At 40.3% G+C, this 24,334-nt stretch overlaps 1 protein-coding gene across 1 annotated transcript in view; it reads left to right on the top strand.

The window, feature by feature from the left end:
* The first annotated feature begins 282 nt into the window (after nt 1-282).
* LOC307028068 (aryl hydrocarbon receptor-like) overlaps nt 283-24,334 on the top strand; it is a 36,546-nt gene continuing 12,494 nt past the window's right edge. The window contains exons 1-3 of the mRNA XM_079662812.1: nt 283-748; nt 9,398-9,588; nt 24,200-24,321. Coding sequence (XP_079518938.1) covers nt 666-748; nt 9,398-9,588; nt 24,200-24,321 — 396 coding nt within the window. The 5' untranslated portion in view covers nt 283-665. The remainder of the gene's footprint in view (nt 749-9,397; nt 9,589-24,199; nt 24,322-24,334) is intronic.

Below are 24,334 nucleotides of genomic sequence, written 5' to 3'. Positions count from 1 at the left end.
AAAATAAACATCATAAAGTGAAACAAGCTAATAGGAAAGTGGCCAATCAGGTGGTAGTGAGTTACAAAAACAAGAAAAGTTTCTATAACATTTCCTGCTGTGGTGAGAAAACTCAGCCAAAGAACATATTTTCCCAACTAAGTCAAAAAATCACAGCACGCTCTGGATATTACAATAGCAGAAGCAAAACACGGCTTGAGAGTCACAAAGTCTCCAGTCCACCTTAAAACTCAGCTCTGACAGACTGTTCATACACATTTCCTGAAAACGCCCCGTGGAAGGAGAAACAAAACAAAAAAAGGAAAACTCAAGTGACTCCGAATAATAATAATAATAAGGCTGCCTTGTTTATCCAACGAAGGGGGGTTGGGCATAGGCTGAATTCTGCCCAAACTTTTCTAAATTTCCCTTTTCTCCCCCCTCACTAAACTTTGTATCCACACTACTGCCTCAATCTCACCGACCCAAGGTCAGCGTCAGTGACCGCCCACGGGAACTGGCAACGCGGCAACAAACCTCCGTGGACCCCGGCTGGATTTTTTTTTTTTTAACATGGGAGTTTGAGTCACTGGCTGAATACACGACGGACCACCACAGACTGTAACAGTACGGATGGAGGAAGCCTCATAAACAAAGGAGTGAAATAGCCAGAAAAAGTCAACTCAATGAGCGATAAACGCAGTGAAACCATGTTGGGAAACCCAGGGTCTTATGCGAACAAGAAGAGGAAGAAGCCCGTTCTCAAACAGTAAGACTTGTCAGAAACTCGAGTTGTGTGACTTATAAGCTTTACTCTTGACTTTTTTTTAAGTTTGTGTCGCTACTCTGAGTAGATATGCGAACGTATGGGCTTACATTTGGAAGTTAGGGTAAAGTTGAGTACGTGAACGCACCACCAAAAGAGCGTCACAAACTTTTAGTCACTTACATTAAGTGCTGTAAATTAAACAATAAGGTGGGCGTTAAAATGAATGTGCTTTCTTTTGAAAAGTTGTTACAAATTAGATTAGTTTACAGTCGGTAAAGTATCTGATCAGACGCCGTTGACTAAATGAAGGTAAACTAAGTTAAGGTAGACCGTATCCTCCTGTAAACTTGTATAATGTCTTCATTAAATATCCATATTTCTAATGTAAAAAGTTGTGATAAATTAGATTAGCTCACGTTATCACATTAGACACCGTTGAGAAAATGCAAGATAAATGAAGTTACATTTCGACCACATGCTCCTGTAAACTTTTATCATATCTTCATTATATATTCATAACTCGAAAGAAAAAAAAGTTGTGATTGAATAACTTGTAACACACACCCGGTGAAGTGTGGTGTTTTGTGTGGAGGATTATGGTGTGTGCTGGCTTTGTTTCTCCTCTCCCCTGGACCACCTTAAGAATGTGTCTAGCTCGCTTGGATCTGGCATGGATATCTTGCCCTCGCGCATTAATCACAATCAAGTTGGAGAGTCGGCTGCTGCTCTCACGCGATGCTCCGAGGAGGGCGGGGGGAGGTGGGGGGGGAGGGAGAGGGCTCGCGGGTTCCGAGTATGTTATTGTAATCTGATATGGCCGTGTGTGTGTGTGTGTGTGTGTGTGTGTGTGTGTGTGTGTGTGTGTGTGTGTGTGTGTGTGTGTGTGTGTGTGTGTGTGTGTGTGTGTGTGTGTGTGTGTGTGTGTGTGTGTGTGTTCTACTCCTTTTATACCCCTCTAGTTTCTTACTTTGTAAAAGTTTGTTCCACAGCAAGCCATGATTTTACAGCTATAGAACTACACACATGCTGTATTTGAAGGCTACTAAACAGACATCCTAGTTATTAGTCCCATAGAGGGGACAGCAAAGGGAACAGTGTAGACTACAGATAAAAAAATAAAGAGGCAAGCACACTAGGGTAAAATAAAAAGTATGCATGCAGGATAGAAAAAGATAGGTAACAGTATAATAATAGTCATACAAACAATAGAGAAACTGCATTACTTAGGAAGATGGTTTTCAGGATGTACTTCATAATGAAATATACTAAAATACTAGTTAAAACATTTTCAGTGCTGAACTATTGATGCATTAAAGTAAGCAGTATTTGAAACGTGGAGTTTGTCCAGTTGCAGGCCTTGTCTCATTACTGCATTATGGTCTTTTTTTTGTCTAACTATTTAAAAACCATATTGGTAGTGTTGCAGTGTTATTTTTATCATCAATTATCCCCTAGAATTCTTTCTGGATTATGAAACTTCTCGAAAAAGAGGGAAAAAAAAGTCCATAACATTAACAACGGAGGCAGAAGTAAACAATAAACAGATATTTTTCTCTGGAGTTGGAGGAGACCAGAATAGAGTGAATATTCAACATTAATCAGCTGACCTAAAGTTTTCTACTTAAATGTGAAACTTAAAGAAAAAGTATATTATAGTAAGTCATGTTGATGTTCTGGCATATTTTGTGGTCTAAATGTTAACCAAAGACCGTACCCTCCATCATCGCTCAGACCACACAGTGCTATTACTTGACTATCTATTTCAATCAGGGATTAACAATCGCAAAAACAACTGAATCCAAGTTTGTTTACACAAGTACTAAATGGAAAACATGTCACGGCAATGAATGAGTTTAGACAATTTTAGCAAGTGATAATGAATCATACTTTTGAACACAGATGAGCGTTGAGTCTAGTATAAAGATATGTGTGCTTATAAGGGTCTGGCAATTTGGGTATTGGCTGTTCCCAGTGTCATTCCCAAAATAAAGAGGTGGCCTGTGTGCAGCCGTCTGTGGGGCTGTGCAGCGAGGACTGAGGTTTCCTGGACAGCCAGCTGGGCTCAGCTGCACAAAGGCACCATTGAGCCTGACTGTAAAAAGCTGTGGTCACTACACAGGGGCATTCCACGGCAGATCTGGCCATCCAAATTCTGGCTTTTATTACCGAGGACGCCTTCTGTGTATGTTGCCAGTGTCCTCCGCCATGCGTCCAACTGCATTATTAAATGTAAAGTATTTTTACGTGCAACCAGAGGAAAGGTCCTCTGCTCTTACAGTAACTGTTTTAGTCCGTTTGCAAGCAATTTGTTCTTTATGTGTTTAACTGTTGTCTTGTGTCTTCCCTTGTCAAAATGCAAACTCATAACTTCCTCATGTCATCACAAGGCGGCCTCCTCGAGGACTGTTAATGAATGCAGAACTGCCTCAAATTGGATATCCATTAGTGTGTACACCCTTGCAAAAAGAAGTCCAATTGTATAGAAGTCTATGAGAAAATGACCCTACTTCTCACTTTATTAATTATCTCCGTAAATATTTTCCTGACAAGTTTATGGCCTCAATTGCTATAGTTTCAAGTCCTCTTCAATACATCGTGATGTGCATTTTGTAAATGAAGGCCCTATTTTGATTGAAAAAGCTGTTAAGGAAAGGAATGCTGTGGTTCATGGCTTTGTGCTGCGGTGTCCAGTCAGGGTATTCTTTGCGTTTTTGTTTTGATCTGCAAAAAATGTCTTGGATGTTCTTTGCTCCACCCTCTTGTGTCACTCTGGTTGCAAAAAAACAAGATAGAGTCCAAAATGTAAAACTCTACAAAACCTGTAGTCTCCCAAATTGACAACTAAACAACAACAGAGGACGGTGATCTATTGCATAGCTTATGCTAATAGGTTGCTGAATAACTAAACAAAACAGAAAATTCATCTGGAAGTGGATTATTCCTTTCTCAGCTTTTTGCATGATGGTATTTCAACAGTAGGAGCACTCCTACAAGTTGCTGTGAAAATATGAGTTAATTATTGTGTATACAGTACGGCTCATGAAAGCCCCCCCACATCGTACAATGGCAATGTGTACTTAACACTGAGCAAGTGGATTATGAGTTATAGGCTTTCCAGAATGACTAAGCATTTACTTTAGCAAACAATGGTCTCCTTAATAATAAAGGATAATAAAATTCACCAGTGCAAATGTTTTTTGCACGGTAATCTAAGGAGATTGTGAGAAACGCGCACACAGGCAGACGTGCTGATAAGAGGTTTGGCAGGAAGCCAGAACACTCCCGGTGAACAGCAACAAAGTTGCCCTTTGTTCTTTGCCCTTTGTTTAATTTCAAAGACGAGTCTTCACAAATACCAGTCTAACACTCTTACAGGAAAAATGTCTCTGTTAGTGAAATACAACCTGTGTGTACAGCTAACAAAAGAAAAAGATATATATACACATAATGCCTTATTGTTATTTTATGATCTCATTTACATTTGAAAGCTGTAATGTTTCTCAAGCACCCTAATGTATAATTATGTCTGTCTGTCTACGTGGTGGAGCAAGGCAAAGATAAAGAAGTCGGCTGTCGCTCAAGTGGTAACGCTGGTCGGCCATTAACCGTTGAAAGTTAGAACCCTGGCTGTTCTGGTCCACGTGTTGAAGGGCCTTAAAGGAAGTAACGTAACCCACAATGCTCCTGATTTGTGTAGGTTTAGGGGTAAATTATTCTTAGTATAGAAGTGTTGGCCAAATAAATGTAATCTAAATAATGAATTGTGCATGCAGGACACCAAGATAGAAGCACCCCCCCCCCCCCCCCCCCTTTCCCTATTGGCAACCAAATAGGCTGTTTCTCCTCTCTGGCCAGAAAGTTCAGCCCAAACCAATCCCAGCCCGAGAGCTTTTCAAACCTTTGGTGCAAACGGGACCTGAAGCCAGCGTTTGAAGGGCTCTAAAGCATTTAGGGACTGCCCTCTCCCAGAGGATGGTAGCTTCAATGGATCCACGGTGCCCCCGCAGAGTCGTAGCTGACAAACAAACATGCATAGAAACTTCTGCATCCAATTCTCCAATGTGTATCCACATGTTTCAAACCCTCTTCCACATTTATTGGTTCTGTAGGCACAGCTGAATAGATCATTGAGTTGTCACGCTATGGCCTCTGCATATCTCTGAAGCTCCCCTGGACGCAGCAAATGTAGCAGTGTATTGTCAAAGTGATCAGATTCTATCGGTCCTTGATTTTTTTTTGATGCTTTCATGCTGCCTCTTCATTTAGTTTTATGCTGGATGATGCAACTGGAGAGCAGACTTGACCACATTTCCTGTGTCTTTAACCAGGGTAGTTTTTATCTCAGCATGAGCATACTATACAAGTCAACTTTTAAGGTTATTCTTAAGTAGAGCTACTCTCGCTGAGACCCACTCATCATCTTTGTTTTCTACATTCATGGACAACGTATGTTTTGTGAGTTCTCGATGCTATTTTTTACTTCTCTGTCTGGAAAGCTCTTAGGCCCGCTTTTGTAAACCGTCCTACTTATTCTCGAGCAGCCGAACGTATATAGAAAGCACGCTTTTCCTACTTTTGATCCACTGAGTCATCCCTGTGGATCTGGCAGACGCTCCGCCTGCCTCGAGCAGACAAATGTGTGTCGGTGTCATTACTGAGAGCTACATGGGGAGCCTTGACCCTGAGGCAGAGGCAATTGACTCTTTTGATCTTGAGATAAGTAAACTAAATAAAAGTCTACTGTAAGGATGAGTTTAAACATCTGCCTCTCTCACAATGGACGTCCTGATGTCTGTTACTCAACGCCGTGATCCATAGCAAATCAAGGTGGACAAATGGTGCTGAATGCTGGCTTTTGTCTCCGCTAGGCATTTCTCGAGAGTGAGATCAGTGCTGCTCTATTTCTGAGACGGTACAGCTCGGGTCTGAAGCCAGCAATCAAGTTCAGGCTGCATTCCCTGAAGACTATTCAGTGGCAGAGGAGGAAACTTTATAGCCTGTCATTAGCCAAAGTTTCGGTAAAGAGTGAAATTTAGGGAGGAATTTAGGCAGGGAATTTCGCAGCCTGAAACTGCAGACCAGACATGCTTTGGTAGTAATAGACCTGGATAAGCTGTTAATGCTTAGGATGCGTTTCAGGGCTGAAACCAATTGATTTAATGTGATCAGATTTTGGCGGACAGATCACTTATTGGTTCGTGTTAACAAATATTTATAGAGCCACAGCCTTTACCTATTGTTTTAGAGTTACTCATAAGACTTGTAAACACATGTATAACAAACAAAAGATGTTGTTTGCTCAACACAAATGTCTTTTAGAGTTTAATGAGTGGCCTAATGGACATTAGCATAACAAGTAGTCAAAACTCGAAACAAATAATACTTATTTTTGAGTGCTGACAAGTTTACAGATGTATTGTAATCGTGTCTCGTCTGTTATTGTCATCATACCATGGATTTTGAAAATAAATGTTTCTATGCATGTTAGCACTCTCAGATGACACCCTGCTGTTTGGTGCTCTTGAGCATCAATAATATCTGTTCAGTGCAAAGATCCTAATTGTAAACAGACTAAATAAAACATACAGATTGATTCTTGCTAAGTATTGTTTGCTTGATGCTTTGAGTGCAGTCTCAACCCCACAGATTTAAATCAAATCAGATGTATATATATAGCAGTTTGTATACACAATAGATAACGCAAAAATGCTTCACAAACCAAAAGTAAAAACCAAACTGTCATTGAGGGGATGCAATGATTGGGTTTCTGCATATGTTACTTGCATTTGGACAAAATCACTCAGTCTACAGTTCTGCTGTCGTCAATGTGGACTTATCAAAGATAATTAAACGTCTACAATCAGTCTCATGGTCAACATGTGAGTGGTGGCTTAATAAATGATCAGTCTGACCAACAGTCGCCAATTAAGTTTATTGACCTCCATAATTCATATTTCATAATATGAATTGCTTTCCCAGTGCAAACAGAGAAGCTATTGTCAATACGTGGATTAAAGACATGTTTTTGGCAGGGGACATGGCACTTGGTTTGTTCAATAAACATGGTTAAAGTATGGGCCGTGCTTATTAACATCACATTCGTCTCATTTGCTGAATAACCTTGTTATCTCGTTAGACCCCACCCACACACAGGCACGCACACACACACACGTCACACACACACACACACGTCACACACAGACACAAAATGACTAATTCATGTTAACGTTGGTACTTAATTAATTCAATTAAAAAAATGAACGTAATCACTAGTTGACACTTTTGCAGAGATGTTTAATTTTGTTTCATCTAATTTATATTTTTGCATTTTGATACTAAACAGACTAAACTAAGTTATCAAATAAATTGACCAACCGAAAAAATTAAGAATGATGAGTCAGTCATAAATGGGATTTGATACACTATACTGTATATCTTAATGCTATCATAGTTTGGTGTACTAAGTCATCAGATGCTTATCGTACTCTGAGACGTATCTTTCCTTATTTCCTGTGAGTAATGAACTGCCATGTCCGTATTAGCAGTAAGTGTTTTTCTCAGCAGGTCTGTAGTGGAGGAATGATGACAGTTGTTATGTATCGTCGTCCCGTCGCACCCTCTCACTGACACTTGGTTTCTCTCCCGGTGTAGCATGTGTGTCTGATTTGTGAGTAATGAGTCCTCGAGCCATGTGAGTTTGCATGTTGAACTGGAGCATGGGTGGTCTCAGACCCCGTTGCCCTTAAAGTGAGAGGCAGGCAAAGAAAATAAAGCCGCTGTCATGTTGAAAAATGGTTTCCATTTTGAAAAACGACATAAGTGGTCAATGGAATGACTTGTGGTCACGTTGTATATTTTGCATGCTGGTGTCTCTGCTATTTATTCTTGGCGGAAGATTGTGTCCTTGAGGAAAAGAATCATGGTATTGTTTTCAAGTTAAGAGGAGAAGATCTTTTAGCTCGTCCATCTTTCTCAAGATAAAAGTTAGATATCCAAAGTTTAACATTACAAGTAGTTCCTCTTTATTAACATGGTAGGTAGATTTCTTTTATTTCATGTTTTGCTAATCAATTCCATTTGACTATACAAAAATAAAAATAAGTAAGAAGTTGACTTTTTTGAACATCACCTTTTGTTGTTTATTTTTTTATGAAGAACTATTTTATAATGTTAGGTTTGGGATGCTTCCTTTTCTCTTGCTACATGTCCACTTAATATCCTGTCCACAACTGCAAAGACTACATTTAGGGGTTTTATTCGCTTACTTAGCTGGCTGGCTATTTTGTGATTGGTCAACCGCTGAGTAGGGATGCCAGTGTTTATTCGATTATTCGAATATTCGTTACAGTCTCCATAATCGAATATTATTTTTAAAAATCGATTTTATTTATATATATTTTTATTATTATTTATGCTTTTTTTTTTTTTCTGGCTTAGTTTCAACCAAAATATAGACTACCGGTAATGCTAATAATAGTAATAGTATTAATAATTGTAAATGGCCATTGGTCACACCACCAGTTTGTTTTACTGTAAACTTGGAGGAAGCCTGCGTGCAGAGCAGACTGCAGCACGCTACACACCGCCCCCGCCCCCGCCCCCACCCCCCCTCTCCCTCACACGTGCGACTAAAGAAGAACAAAGCGGGAGGTGAAAAGAGTTCCTCCTCGTGGAACTACTTCGAACTTACAAGTCCAAAGGAAGTTAAATGAAACAAACAACGGAATTCCTTTTGTCTGAGTTTTTTTTTCTTTTCTCTTCCGCGGGGGGGGGGGGGGGGTCGGTCGTTCGAATAATCGATTATTATTCGCCAGGGCTGCCGAATAATCGATTTTGATCATGGTCAGTTTCTGGCAACCCTACCGCTGAGAGATGTCCCGCCCCTTAGCCTATCACATTCAATCTGTTGGAGTGCCAGCCAATAGAAGCGTGAGTGTTACGTAGTGATGTCTCTATGTTACAGAAGTAGACAAAGGACTCCAATGGAGGCGTTGTAGGGGAGAAAAACTTCCTTTGGAGGGAAGTTTGGGATTTTAGCCTTTGCAGACTATTTCATGGAAAAGGAAAACCCCAAAAAGCACATTAGAGCCTCTTTAAAATCCGACTTCAGCTTCAAAAAGTTGATTGACCATATATCAAACATATCAATCCTATGACTTAACAGCACGGGACATTCAAACACAATGCTACTTCCTGTTTCTATACCAGTGAGTTTCTATCTGCTATTTATAGAGTCAAGCTAACTTGACAAGATGAAACCTTTAACTGTTGTTTTGATCAAAGCTAAATAAGGATCTTGTCATTTCTTTAAAACAAGGTCAAGTTTTCTTTTATGTGGCTTTGACAGCATTCCTGTATCGTAAGTCAACATTGGAGCTGATGTCCTGTTGACTCACCTGAACTACAGTGTGTATTAGTCACTCACAGATGTACAGTAATGGCTGCGTGTTTATTCCCTTAGTATGTTTGAAGCTGTTTGATGCGTTACTAAAAGTACACGTTGCTTATGTTTAATTGGCATGTGTCACAATGCACACCGCACCAGATGGTATGACTGGCACGGCCGGTTGGCCAGGCCTGAACTGAATCGGAGTCTAATCTCAATTAACTCTTCAATTATTTACCATGTGTTTTATGTTCACTCCACAGAAAGAAGCAGCCTGAAAGAAATGAAGTTGTTAAATCAAACCCTTCGAAGCGCCACCGGGATCGGCTGAATGGGGAGCTGGACCGGCTGACGGAGCTCCTGCCGTTCAACGGGGACATCCGCTCTCGTCTGGACAAACTGTCGGTGCTTCGCCTCAGCGTGGGTTACCTGAGGGCCAAGAGCTACTTCAAAGGTGAGCATCAACCTGGGCCCTATAGCAGCCAGCGCTAAAACAATCGTTTAACTGATCTGAGTGAAACATATTCAAACGTTAAGGCTGTGCATCCGACAGCCAAGCCAGGAATGAGAAGCATGCAGGAATCTGGTTTTCGGAAACAACACGTAACCTTATGCCACCCTTTCACCAAGCAACACTTACAATAGGCTCTATAACAAAATAGTTATGGATGTGTAGAAAGTCAACACTATGAGTTGATTAATCTTGCAGACATCCTGGCTGTGAAAGCCGGATGAATCATGATGTGTGATTCAATTATACGTGAGTCACGCACATGACATCTCCACCAGCCGCAGATTCTTTTGCTGTTGTTTTGTTTGAGTCAAAACCGGCATTTTAGCCGAGGTGTTGGCAGACTGGCTGCTGAGTAAGCTGCCTGGTTGCCTCTGGCTTCACAGAGGTTGTTAAAATGCATGTGTCTCCCTTCGTTGCTTTTTTGAAACATTTTCTGTGCATTGTTTAGCCCGTGGCATCTTGTTGTTTGACCCGTTGCCATGACTTCCTCCTTCAACCAAAACCCTGAATCTCACATGAATTGGTGGCTAGATAGGGAAGTAATGTGCACGCAAGATAGACATCTTTATAGTCTTATTCATTATCTTACACATATCTTTACAGCAGTTGCTTCATCACTACAGCAGCCGTCCGTCTATAATGTATTTTTTACAACCTGTTATTACATAGCTAGTTTAACATGGCTAGCGGTGAAAGACTTAAAATAGACAAAATAAATCAAAACGTGTGAAGCTGCAGACTGTAATGAGCCATGTTGTAGTGCACTGTGAACATCCAGCTTGAATGGATGAGTTAGGTGCAGTTGTGACATTCCAGCGCTGCTTGTTCTCACACCCTTTTTTGCCTACTTCTTGTCTAAGCAAGCGAGATAGACTCAAGTACACAATGTCATCTTTTTAGAGAGCAGTTTCAATAAAGTGTATTCATCACTTAGCATTTCTAACATATAATAAACTCTCCCCCAGACTTGATGACCTGATTTAGCGGTATGTTTTCCTATTAACAGATTCGAGTTGGTATAAATATTCGGATATTTATTATTTCCCAAGGATGTGTCCTAGATCTCTCTGAGATGTCTAACATGCAGCTGGTGGATAACAGGAACTATAACTCATAGGTCGTTTTGGCTTGATCCGAGTAAAGAAATGTTTTTTTGAAACGTTTGCCAAAAGTAAGTCCGCTTCTGTCTCTCTGTTCTTTCATTACCATGTACAGAATTTATGACATTCAAATAAGTGGTTGTGAATCATCCAAAAAAGCTATTTTTCCATACAAGGAATGTTCTACATGGTTTTTCCTCTTCTGTATTTATATATAGACAGACAGCACGTGTAACATCAGTGGAGTCATGTCAAAGTCCCATCAAACACCTGGGGCGAGATGTTTTATTCATCCTTTAACACTTGATCTATGCACAGCATGCATTTCTCACACACTCTAACATGATGATAAACGGGGAACATGCAGTCATTTGTTATCTTCACACATACTTCACACAGTGCCAAAAAAGGGCTATGAAAAGAAGTGCAAATGAAGATGAGAGGTTATTTCTAATATCTGAAGTTCAGTTACACCCCACGCTATTTACGTTCCAAACAATAACAAAATGATCACGAGGCTTTATGAATGGGATGAAAGGAATGGTATGAAATGTTCTGGTTTAATACATTAAGCCTTAAATGTTGTTTTGCAGAAGCCTAATGCTGCGTTCACACCGGACGCGATGCGAATGTTCGCTCCAATCGCTCAAGTTTCCCCGCGGCTTGCAGTTTGTTTTATCGCGTCATTCAAAACAGACATACCGTTGACGGAGAGTTGTGGTTGTTTACACTTCCATGCAAGATCGTTATGGTTATTTCTGTCCTTGACTATGGAGGATATAACAACTATTGCTGCTTTGTACCTTCTGTGGAAGTCCTACAAACGTAGCAACAAACGCCGTGTCTGGGTTCTTATTCTCCTCCAAGCCAGCTCCTCTTTGTTGCGGTCCCGGTAGATATAGGCTACGACATTGTATCGTAAATCTCCGGGAACCCACTCACAGCCACAACGATCATCTCTTCCATCTTTACAACTGATCAACAGCAGGACGTCAGAGGGAAGCCCAATGCTGATTGGCTTTCGAGAGAACGCGTTATGTGAATTTGACGCTCGAGTTAAAAAAATTGAACTCTTCGCGTTTGGTGCGGCCCCCTTCAAATCGCCTCAATCGCGTGATTCGCGCCGCGTCCACCGCTTCATGCGCGCCGTCGGAGCGAATTCGTGTCTGCCCGCGTCTCTGCATTGACTTTACATGTAATGCCCCCAAAAATCGCATCACGTCCGGTGTGAACGCAGCATTATGCTGCGACAGTGGTCTTGAACCCTCCATGGCATTTCGAATTACTTTAAAAACGTCTTAATATGCTTTTTTTTGGGGGGGGGGGGGTATTCCCTTTCCTGTGTTATATAGGTTTCTGTGCATGTTAATGGTCTGCAGAGGCTAAAATTCCAAAGTTCACACCAGAGTGTCGTCACTATGTAACACTTACGCCTCTATTGGCTAGCGCTCCAACACATTGTACGTGAAAGGCTAAGGGGCGGGACATCTCTTAGCGGTTGACCAATCACAACAGAGCCGGCCAGCTAACCAATCGGAGCATACTGGGCTCTGGTTTCAGACAGAGGGTGAAAAGAGGTGCTGCAGCACAGGCAGTATGAGAAAAATAAAGAGCTTTTTGAACATTAAAGCATGGAGACATGTCACAGTAAAGACAAATACAAATATATATGAAAATGAGCGTGATATGTCCCCCTTTAATAATTACAGACTACCGCCCTCTTCATTGAACTATATTCATATCCTACTGTTCTAAATGTGTTTTATTAGCTTTAGTAGAAGTCAACCTAAATGTTGGCTCATGTTTTTCTCATAGAAAAGATTTGTTAGTTTTTGAAGGTGTGTGCTAATTTAAATGATTTGGTAATGGTGCATATCTAATCCTTGTTGGTTGTGAATGCAGTGATGCATCAGCTGACTGGTCTCTTGATCACAAATACACTTTAAAACTGTGGGAATCGCTGACATCTGCAAAATGTTTTATCTTCAGTGGTTCTTTGACGAACAATGACCTTCATTGAAAACCCTTTCATAAGAAAAACTCAACGTTAGCCTCTCACTGTATAGGACTCACTTTATTCACGGCAGATATTTCCCAGCAGTTTCTCAGCGTTTATGCCCTGACACTACTCTTCACCCTCTCCTTGAGTTCATTTGACATCAGCAGATATCAGGCACACTGAGAGTGGGTCTGTGCCCTGTAGCAGTGGAGTGCAGGATCAAAATCACATGTCGCATCACACAGCCCATGTGCAGCCCATCTCCCCATAAATAACGCTGCTTTGTCCCGATGGATCTTTGCTTACTGGAGGCCATTTCACACGTTTAGTTTATGTTGCTGTCACAGCAGGAAATGATATGTTCTGTTACTCATTGGTTTGTGTAAATCCATGTAAAAGGATCCAGTGATGGCTAATGGTTAGACAGATACTCAAGGTCAAATGCGTTGCTAATACTGGATCATTGTTCTCTTTTGTTTTTGACTATCTTTCTTTTAGTTTTTCCTGTTTAGGAGCCTTGTTGGTCGTTGGACTCCATTAAAAAATGCTCATTGTTGTCTGAAATAACGACGCAGCACTCTGCAGGCTGTTAGCTGGAAGAACAGGAAGTGTGTTTTCAGCTTTCAGAGCATTGATAAAAAATGAGAAACAATGGAAGAGGTCATGACATTAACAGAACATCTCTGGTATGTTTACGGGTGATAAAGGGCCATTAATGGTTCAGTGTGTTCACAGGTCATTTCTATAACACGGACATCTCAGTTCTGGCGCTTATCACTTTAACTCACAATACTGCTTTACCAATTTCACACATAAAGGTCAGTTTCCCAGTCATAAGGAGCGCTATCCAGCCTGTGATCAATGGATAATGCCCTCTTTGTCCGATACAATCATTTAAGCTTTATCAGCAGATTTTACTTACTAATCGGGAACATTCATTCACAACGTTTTTGATGTTTTCCTGGTAGGGAAAGTTTGCTTTTGGTAATATCTTTTCAAATGTCGAATAAATGCTTATCTCAGTTTGTACTATTCTGCCTTCGATCTGTGTCTCGTGAGCTTTCTAACTATATGGAAATAAATCAATATACTACGCCGTTAACTCCATTATCTTGTATGTGACATTTCCTCTGATTACTGACAGTCAGGGGGTCAAATCTCGGTCACACACATCAGCCAGCCCTCATGACACTCCTCCTGACCTGAGAGGGGGGGGGAAACCCTGTCTGGCTACCATGGGATCTTTAAAGTCATTTTAAACTTTGACTCAGTAGAGAAAGAGTCCATGTGTGGGGGAGAAAGAACAAGAGAAAGCAGTCTTAACTTGTTATTATGTATTTTAATTATATGGTTTAGCAGTAAATTGTAGCACTGCAGACTGGAGTCTCTACTAAGAGTCAAATGAACTCACGATAGTCGCGTCACATGAAAAGGCCAGACGGTTGTCTCCTGTATAAAGGTGATAGTAGGGTGTGGATTAAAACAGAATGCACCTGAATGTTTTTACACACATAAACCCACGTCACATGGACACACAGCCGGTATCCCCCTAGGCATTGTGACTCGTGATATGTGATATGGTATGCAGAGTTGACCATGCCAACTTTCCCCTTATGTGTGACGCGGCTGTTTGGTAAGAGAACAATGGAAGCCAAAAACAGTGTGTTGTTCCCCAGTGGGTGGGATATTGGGTTGCAGCATCATGTATCCAGTTTTCTTTCAATAAAGTCATCAACAGATTTGATGAATTCAATGTTATTTCCAACCATGGTGTAGATTTCCCAGATACTGAAGATATCATTTCAATCAGGAGAGACGGTTTTGATGTAAGAATACATATTTATTGTCAGGAATACACAAATGAATGTAATGGAGCACTAACTAACAGTTATTTTCATTGTCAATTAATCTGTATAAATGCCTCTCTAAATCCTCTAAAGTTTGTTTTTCAGCCTAAAATCCAAAGATATTCAGTTTAAAACAAAGTAAAACATATCAAAGCAGGAAATCTCAATATTTTACAGCCTGAAATAACATTTTTGCATGAAAACCACTTAAAACAATTATTTAATTATTCAAATAGTTGGTGGAAATTGGTCCTTCACTTTAAGTCTTGTGTAAATAAGCATAAAAGTGATTGGAAGTCCCAGTGTTTTTTTTTGTTTTGTGTTTCAAGTTTTTATTTGAACATCTAAGCGAGCTTGAATCTGAAAATAAGAGATCTGAATTGATGAACATAATCATATCATTATCTTGTGCTTCCTTCTGGTGGTATAGATGGTACAAACAGATATGTGCATGACATGGGACGTACCATTTGTTGCTTCATAAAGTGAATTATATACGATTCGCACTGTAATAAAGATTACAACTCTCTAAAGCAGGGGTGTCAAACTCACGGCCCGGGGGCCAAATCCGGCCCGCCACTTCATTGTATGTGGCCCACAAGAGCTTGCAAAGAATATAATACGTTTATTATAAGGTTACGTGCCGCTTTAAAGGAGCACGTTGCCCTTAAACTACATGCCCCACAATGCATCTCATTTTGTGAGATGCCACTGACGAGACTTGCAATTACTTGACTTCTGCTTTCAGACGTAGTTAATTATGAAGTTATTACCCTATCCGATAATAATCCAATGCAGAGGAAATATTGTTAAATAATACATTATTTTATATATATTATAAATATATATATCTATGTATATTTATATAGTCTTAAAGTTACCACCGGCCCTTTGAGTGTAACCATAATTCTAATTTTTTGCCCGCGATGAAATTGAGTTTGACACCTCTGCTCTAAAGGGTCACCACATATGCTTCTCTTCTTTGCTGAAACACACTACCACATGTTAAAGAGATATAAAGACTAAAAGGACAAAAACGCTACAGAGTCAGGATCATAGGATGAGGAAACTTCGGAGGAGAATAATCTGGCTTTGATGTAAGAATGGCTAATGTTTGTATAAAGAAAACACAATGACACTGACATGACAGCCAGAGTCATTGTTTAATCGCCGGGCTTTAAACAAAAGCCAGCAGTGGAGGGACATTACAGGGAAGCTCATTTCTGCTAAATGTTAAAAGGGTTTGTTTGAAGACGTCTACATGGCTTAGAGGTACAATCACTGGATTCATACAATGTTATAGCATTTCGCCTAAAATGACCTCTGGTGAGAAATAGGAGAACCACACGTACACAAAACACACACAGCTGTGCAGCATGATAAGCTCTTCACTTCCTATAAAGATAATTTCAACACAAGCCCAGTTTCAGTTGTGTAAAGTTTTACAAGGCAATGTGCTCCATGATTAGTAGCAGTGTATAGATATGGATCATTGTATTGATTCAATGAAAAATGACACATTCTCAACGAAAACATCGGTTTTTCCTCATCTTGCTTTTTATTTTGAAATTAAAGTGGAACGTCTGTGTTACAAATTCATTTCAAGCCTACCTCCTTCCTAAAACTTGAGAAAATTGCCCTTTTTAGTAAACAACAGGAGCTAAATGTATATTTTTTTAATACAAATGTAGGTCGTTTTTCATTTTTTTGGAAGAGTCCAGTAATAAAATTGTCAAATCATATTTAAGTAGCTTTTTGTAAATGGATCAAAACGGACATTTGATATTGTTTAATTTAGATCGCAGGCCCCTGAGTCAAATTCAATCAAAGTCCTATTGTGTCTGACTTTGTTATATAATATATTATTGTATTGCTGATTAAGAATCGTACTTTTCTGTCATGATAAATCTGCGGTTAACACCCCTCATGTTTTATTACAATGCTTCTATACAGATGGTGGGTTTCCAGTCTTTTCTATTTGTCTAAGGGAGATCACCATGGCTGCCTCTCAGGGGTTATCCCAGTCTAAACATAAACCTAGGATGGGTGTTCATGTGTGGGCATGCCTAGAATGTAAGATAATGATCTCGTAAACCGTTAGGTAAAAGAAAAGGCTTTTAGAGAAAGGAACAAACATAAGCAATTTCAAGGAATTCGAAGGAGATTAAAGACCTGATAATGAAACAAGCTATTTATGGCCGCCTCGAAACGGCAGATCTTTTGGAGAGAGCTGGACTCTTAGCCTCATCGCGTGACTTTATGAGGCAATACTGGATATTATGAAAGGCTTGTGGCTCACTGCTGCTGAAAAATGTGGACTTGCTTTCCAAGTTCATTGAAAACATCCAGGGCCTGTTAGCAATCACAGTTGATGTGGTTTACAGCGTATCATGTGCTATAATTTGATATAATTTGGTATTTGGGATATCTGAATCATGTATGCACAAAGCCATACACATGCCACACTTGTAACAGAAGGAATAAAGAGGTAGGAACAACTTTTTAAGTTCTGGCAAACATTTGGGCGAGAGTATCCGTACAGGGAAGCCCATTCTTGTTTGTTATTGAATCCTTATGGGCTCATTTTGTTGTGTGTGTTTTACCTATACATGCCTTTAAAACCTCATCATAATTCACCTGTCAGCTCGGTATAATAATATGCAAGAGGAGGACATCTCTGGGGTGACAGAAGTTGCCTGTTGGCTCTTGATTCATGACTCCCCTTTCAGTATGTCGTGAGAATGCAAGCAACCGCTGGGAGACAGATTTAATCATGTTTTCATTTTTTCCATTCTCTGGAAGGTTGCTTTCCCCGTCTCTCTCCAGCTTCAAAAACCACAGCGCTACATCTCCCTTCATACCCAAACTTATTTTTCCCCCCCCGGTTCCCCTCTTGGCCGGAGCCACGATCGCCCACCGAGACTTTCTGTGACATTTAGAGTCTTCCAAAAAAACGCTTGTGTTTGTTTATGTGGCGAAACGAAATCAGCTGTCTTCCCACTCAACGTTTGGTTGGAAAGGCCAGAAACACGGAAGATGTTTTATTGGATTTATTTAAGGACGGATCAACATCTGTCAGGGTTCAGGCGGAGAATATAAACAGCGCTCTTTATCCAGGAGTGTAAATTAGCTTTCAGTGTTGATCATTTGCATATATTTCAGGACTTCCAATATCAACATTCGAGTACTCACCATCTGTGAGTACTGAGACAACATAAACACATACATATGAAGTCAATCTACGTCGTACACATTTTGGATACTTTGTGTTCCACCGAGTTAATAAGTGAATATATACATCGTAGAAAAAGTAGCTAGTAACTGCAAGTGTCAAATCAATGTGGAATAAAAAGTTAAATATTTTCTTCGGAGTAGAAGTAGAAAGTAGTATAAAATCGTTGAGTTAAGTATAAGTACCTCAAATTGTACTTAAGTACAGCACTCGCGTGAAAGTACTTAGTTACTTTACACCACTGTGCACACGATCTTTCCCTCTCAGAGCTTTGACTTTCGCAGAGAGACTGATAACAATCATTTTAGTGATATGAAATGCGAGACACGCCCAACACAGCAATTGCAATGCTTTGTTTGCCAAATCCCAAACCAATGAAATTACTCCCAAAGCACATAAAAGGAGCCAAAAATAGCTCAGTGTTGATTAAAAAAACAGATGCCCCCAGACTCCACCACCACCGCCACCACCACCACCACCACCACCACCACCACCAAAACAGACATTGTGCCATGAATAGTATATAATCAGTGTTTATTTTGATCATCAAGGTCCGCTTGTGGGTTCCCGCGCTGCAGCAAACAAACCTTTTCCAAACCTTCTCGCTGTCCCTAGACAACCCCATGTTTCATACACCCCATCGTTACGCTTTAGCTCTTTCAAATCCAACACTTTCCAAAGTAAGTCCTCATTATTTTAAAAATGGCTCAATAGTGCCTCCATAAGCCTGTGCAAGCCTCTGTTTTCCATCCAGAGCTGCTCTTTCCTCTCTTCCTTGACATGCCTACATGACACTCTTGTCAGATCATGAAAAAGTGGAGGCTGTTTCCTTCCCCTAAAGTCATGGAAGTACACAGGGACATTAATCAAAAGACTAATGGGAGGTTGAACCTGTGGACTGAGTGACCCCGCTCATTGGCTGTTAGTTGTTGCACTGCCCTTTCCTGCACATCTGCGTGAGAACACAGATCTCTGTACAGGATCTACTGGAACTAAATGTTTTCAAATCAAGATAATATTCCCCTATGCATTGCTGGCATGCTTTATACTCTCTCCCTGAATCTGGCAGACGTCCAACCCGTGACAGCATTTCCTTTTTCTCTCCTTAGTTTAAGTGTGTCCCAACTCCCCATGCTAATACTTAAAAGTAGACTGTGTACATGTTTTTTTTTTAGTTGAGCAAAAAAGCATTTCAAGATTTGATTGGTTCTCTTTTACATATTTCGATGTTTAAAGGCTTCTTTCTGTGTTTTAATTCTTCACATTCACAACTTTCTACTCCGACTTGTTTTGCTTTGCTTTAACATGTTTCCCCTGGATTGCGTTTAGAAAAAAACTCCTCTACGGCTTCTCGCGGTTCTTTGTATTTCACTTAATTACCCCATGATCAAAAGACGTCAAATCCTTTAAAGGCGACCTCATTCCCCGAGTGACAGGGATGTTCGCCTGGAGTGAATCGTGCATCAAAGGCATGCATTACATTTCACCAATCCCATAATGGCCTGTTTTCTGAAACAGGAAGCTACACTTATATGCTTAAAAGTGACCTCTGGTGTCCAATTACATGTTTAAGTATTGGAAGAAGCTTTTAGGGCTGCAGGGTTTTAGCATGGGAGTGTGTAATCATGTTAAAGATGGTTAAACTAGAAAGCCAAAAGTCATACATTGTACATTTCCCATTGTGACTTTCTTTCTCTTGCTGTTTGTTTTGGTAGTGCTCAGATGTCAGAGGCAGAAGTTAGAACTCTCCAGGGGTTCATGGGTGTTTCAGGATTACATCCCACCACAGAGACCTGGGGTTTCCATCCAACACAGGAAAACAGCTGAGGCATTATCAGAGAATCCTTGAGCATTTTCTGTGTGATAAATATAGAAAAGCACGCTTAGAAAAGGACATTTTTGTTAATTTACTGTCCATTTCTCATCGGTTAAGTTTCCCTACACTCATGTTGCTACCGTCTGGTGAAAATCCTACGCTGAACCGTACTGTAATTCAGCTCTCGTGCCATCACTAGCAAGACCACCGCAGCCGCAGCAGCAGCAGCTCAACAAAAGGAGAATAAATCTAACTTATGTCTCCTGACACTTAAACACCATCAGATACCATGATCAAATGATTTCCTTCAAAGTCTATAAAGAATCATTTTTGCAACAATGTGTCGGTCATACACGAACAACAGCCCTTTCCTGCTGTGTGGAGGTATGTTTAATGTTAGCTTTTTTTCTTCCTTTGCCGACTCCCACGAACTTACAGGAATGTCTTTCCAACTTCTGGTCAAGCTCTGGACAAGTATCATTAAACATATTCTTTCCTGCAGCCGCATGGAGAACTGTAAGCGCTTAAACTGTTGAGCTGTTAGCAGTGGAAAAAGACGGGGAGGGAGAACACGATGCAGAGTTCACCACAAAGAGGCCCACTTACTCATGCAAACCTTGAATAGAGGAAAGAAAAGTCTGACTTGAAGTGGCATGGTTAACTTCTGCCTGTGTGGGTTGGACTTGTGAATGTGTGCACGTGTGTGTTTATTTCTAATATGGTGGTTTTTCTCTCTGAACTGGCTGCACTCATAGGTGGGAGAAGTACTTAGATATTCTACTTAAGTAAAAGTAGAAGTACCAGAGTGTAAAAATACTCTGTTATAAGTAAAAGTCCTGCAATCAATAGGTTCCTTAAGTATTAGCATCAAAATATACTTAAAGTACCAAAAAGTACTCATTTCAGAATAATATATATGATATGTTTTGATTCTAATGATTGATGCTTTAAAGTGTTATCAAAGCAGAAGTGACGCTAACCTAAGTATGCTGTATGCTAGCTTGTGAAATTACTCCAGGTGTAACTAAAGTCTTATTTAAGTGTTGTTTATATTTGACATCTTTAAACAAATCTGCAAAGTAATTAAAGGCATTAAATACATTTAGTGGAGTAAAAGTACAAGATATCTCTGAATTGTAGTGGGGTATAAGTACACAATAGCACACAATTGAAATACTCAAGTAAAGCACAAGTCTCTCAAACTTGTATTTAAGTACAGTACTCGGGTAGATGTACTCACACACATGTAACATTTGATGCTGATGGTACATGGCTCCTGTGTGTGTGAGGCCTGCAGCTCGCTGTGTGATTGTCAGGCTGTGCAGGACGGAGTGTGTGTGTAAACACTGTGAGTTCTAGCTGAAGGGTGGGGAGTGTCGGAGTGTCTGTGTGTGAGTGTGTGAGGGAGAGTGTTCAGGGGCCTCTTCCCTCCTTAAAAGTTGCGTGACAGGACTGGAAGGACGGGTTGGGAGAGGCTATATCCTGGGATTTTCCTGTAGTGGCCGTCCAGATAAGGGAAGCGCTCTTGTCGACTATTGCTTACAGAAAACCCCCAGGGTCAGATGCGAGAGCGCGCGTGTGTGTGTGTGTGTGTGTGTGTGTGTGTGTGTGTGTGTGTGTGTGTGTGTGTGTGTGTGTGTGTGTGTGTGTGTGTGTGTGTGTGTGTGTGTGTGTGTGTGTGTGTGTGTGTGTGTGTGTGTGTGTGTGTGTGTGTGTGTGTGTGTGTGTGTGTGTGTGTGTGTGTGTGTGTGTGTGTGTGTGTGTGTGTGTGTGTGTGTGTGTGTGTGTGTGTGTGTGTGTGTGTGATGTGTGTGCAGATATGCAGGCTGCAGCAATGAGAGAACCTGTCTTCTGGCGGGGAACCAACACTCAAAGCTCGGCGAGAGCGGGACAGCTTGCTTTGCTTTTTCAGCTTTGGTATAATTGTGTTCATCGATTCAATGATGTATTGACCCACACAACTTGTTGACCACTGAGATATCCACAAAGAATCATACAAACTAAATCTTTTGTGCTCAGAAGTTTATTTTGGGAATGAACTGTCTAAAAAGCATTTAATTAATTACTAATTGAGCATTTCCTTTTTTTAAAGTAAAGTAATTCTTTCTGTACTTTAGTAAAAGTAAAAATACTATGGACTTAAAATACTCCATTATGTGTAAACATCCTGACTTCACAAGAGTAAAAGTGTAAAAGTATTAGCATGCAAATATACTTCTAGTATCAAAAATAAATGTACCAAGTATTTTATTACCAAAGAATATGATATGTTTCTGTTTTTATTACATTTAAAAGCATTTGCAAAGACTCTTGTACTATAATATACGATAAGTAGTGAAGAACTGCATCACATCATATAAGCATATTGTGTGATTTTTTTATATATAAAACGTAGCTAGTAAGTTAAATAAATGTAGTGGAATAAAAAGTACAATATTGCATTACATACTAGAATAAGAGTATAAAAGAACATACTCAATTAAAGTAACATTTTGTCGTAAATGTACTTAGTTACTTTACACCACGGCATGGAAGTAGTGCAAAAGGAACTGTATTCTATATCCATTTATTGTGGATTTATTAACATCATAACAACAGGATCGATCTGAGTTGTACAAACGTATCATTGCTAGTTTTAAATGTAACAAAGCACATGAACTTTAGCGCCTCCACAGTGAAATAGTTCATGTTGTTTTCGCCTTGCTGTGTGTTAGCCAGAGCTACCTTCTACTTCTATTTGCACAATTGTTCACCTCATCCAGCACCTTTTAAACCTTGCACGTTTGAATCTAAACATGATGTGACACGATGTGGCTGCACAGAGAACAATGCTGAGCAGTGAGGAGCTTTCAGCGAGCGGCTCAGTCAGTGACTTTACCAAGCTGCCAAGGCAAAGCCAACACAAACAGAGCAGCTGAGTCATTGCTGTACTTTGTGCAGCAGCCTGTCAATGGATTTGGACATGCCAAGCACAACCTGAGTAGTGTTAACAGTGAGGCAACCTCTGCCTACACTGGGAGTTTAGGTGCTTGCAACAAAGGTACCCAAAGGTTTCCTCATTCAAAAAAAAGGGGAACATTGCCAAGTTTTCTTTCGTAATCTCATACCGGGAAATGGTTGTGTAAACTGACTTTGTTAATCTGCTGATGTTTTTAAACGCCCGGCGGCTCAAATGAACGCAAGTGGTGCCTGTTACGTTAAATATTCTAAATCGCAGGACCTCAGCAGTGGTCCAGGTGAAAGTGGGGATCACTGGGCTGGCGTGTAACACATGTGATTGGTGGACAAACCGTTTGAGTGGCAGCATTGAACTCACAGAGGAGTGTGTATCTATAGCCTTAGAGAACAAACCTGTTTTGCCAATCTCAGCCTCAGACATGCCGGGGCATAGGAAGCGAGTCATGTTCTCAGTCATCAGATAGACTTTTTTATATCCAAAGGTGTAATCAAGCAAGCTGCACACTGTGAATCTGGAACAGAGACTACAAACATGTCTGCAGGCAATATGCTAAATGTGTCACTGCTGCCATGTGATTCTCTGCAATGAAAACTATATGAAAGGGCCCTTATGTGTCCCTCTGCTCTGCGCTGCATATACACTTCAACTCACTACCAACTATTACAACTAACAAACATGCCTGTGTTTGTGATTTCATGTTTCAGATTAAATCTCCTAACCCTGCTGCAGCATTTAATGCCTTAATGTGTTAGTTATATTTTGTGGAATTGCATTAAAGCCACTTTTAAGACATCATTATTTCCCTACGTGAATATGATTATGATTATATCTACTTTATCAAAGGCAGTGATGAATGATGGGAAGCAGCTCTAAGAAAAGACAGATTTAAAGTAGAGAAGGAAAAATGTTGCTTTATTAAAATCTCTTTGAAGCAGCTTTTTTTTAATAGTGTTGAAGAAATTAACTGCGGTGGCCTGCTCACCGTCAGATTTGACATTTTGTCAAGAGAATTTGAATAACACAATAAAGTTAATACAAACTGCAGATTTAAGAACTGGTCTTTCTTAAACTTTCCTGAAAAGAAACGGGCTTTGGAAAAATAATATTCTAATGCTTTTTAGTAAAATTGCACTTGAGTCACCCGTGTTATTGGTGTTTAAAGGAGGAGGATCATTTAGGGAAGACATTTTAATAAGTAAGGGTCGGGGGTGGGAAAGACGTCCAGTAGGGCAGCGATACAAAAAGACAGACGGACCCATTCAACCCAATTATTAAAACCAAGTGAAAGGCAATCCTACAATTGGCTTTGCACAGCTTATCCCTGGCCCAGCCCTAACCTACTTTACTTAAATGTGAATTATCCTCTATTCCAGTGATGTTGGTTTGTTCTCAGATCTCAGCAATGACTGTATGTCTACGAAAAATAAAGACAAATGTAGAATGTAGAAAGAAAAATATTAAAAGAAAAGATGTCCAATCCTTTCCCCTATTTGAATCCTGATCACATGACCATAACCCTATAACAAGTAACCTTGCTGAAAATGCAATATGTGAATTTCCCTTTGTTGACCTCTTCAATGTTTGTCTCCTCTGTGCAGCGACCATAAAGAGCAACAACAACAACAACAGCAACAACAGTCTGACGTTTCCTGGAGTCAACGGGCAGAATGGGAACAACATGGACCTCTGCAGCTTCTCCGAGGGGGAACTGCTGCTCCAGGTAGGAACCGACT

This window comes from Notothenia rossii (genome assembly GCF_949606895.1).
Source record: "Notothenia rossii genome assembly, chromosome: 2".
NCBI lineage: Eukaryota > Metazoa > Chordata > Actinopteri > Perciformes > Nototheniidae > Notothenia > Notothenia rossii.
Note: the sequence above shows the minus strand (reverse complement) of the source record. Positions and strands in the feature narration are given on the sequence as shown.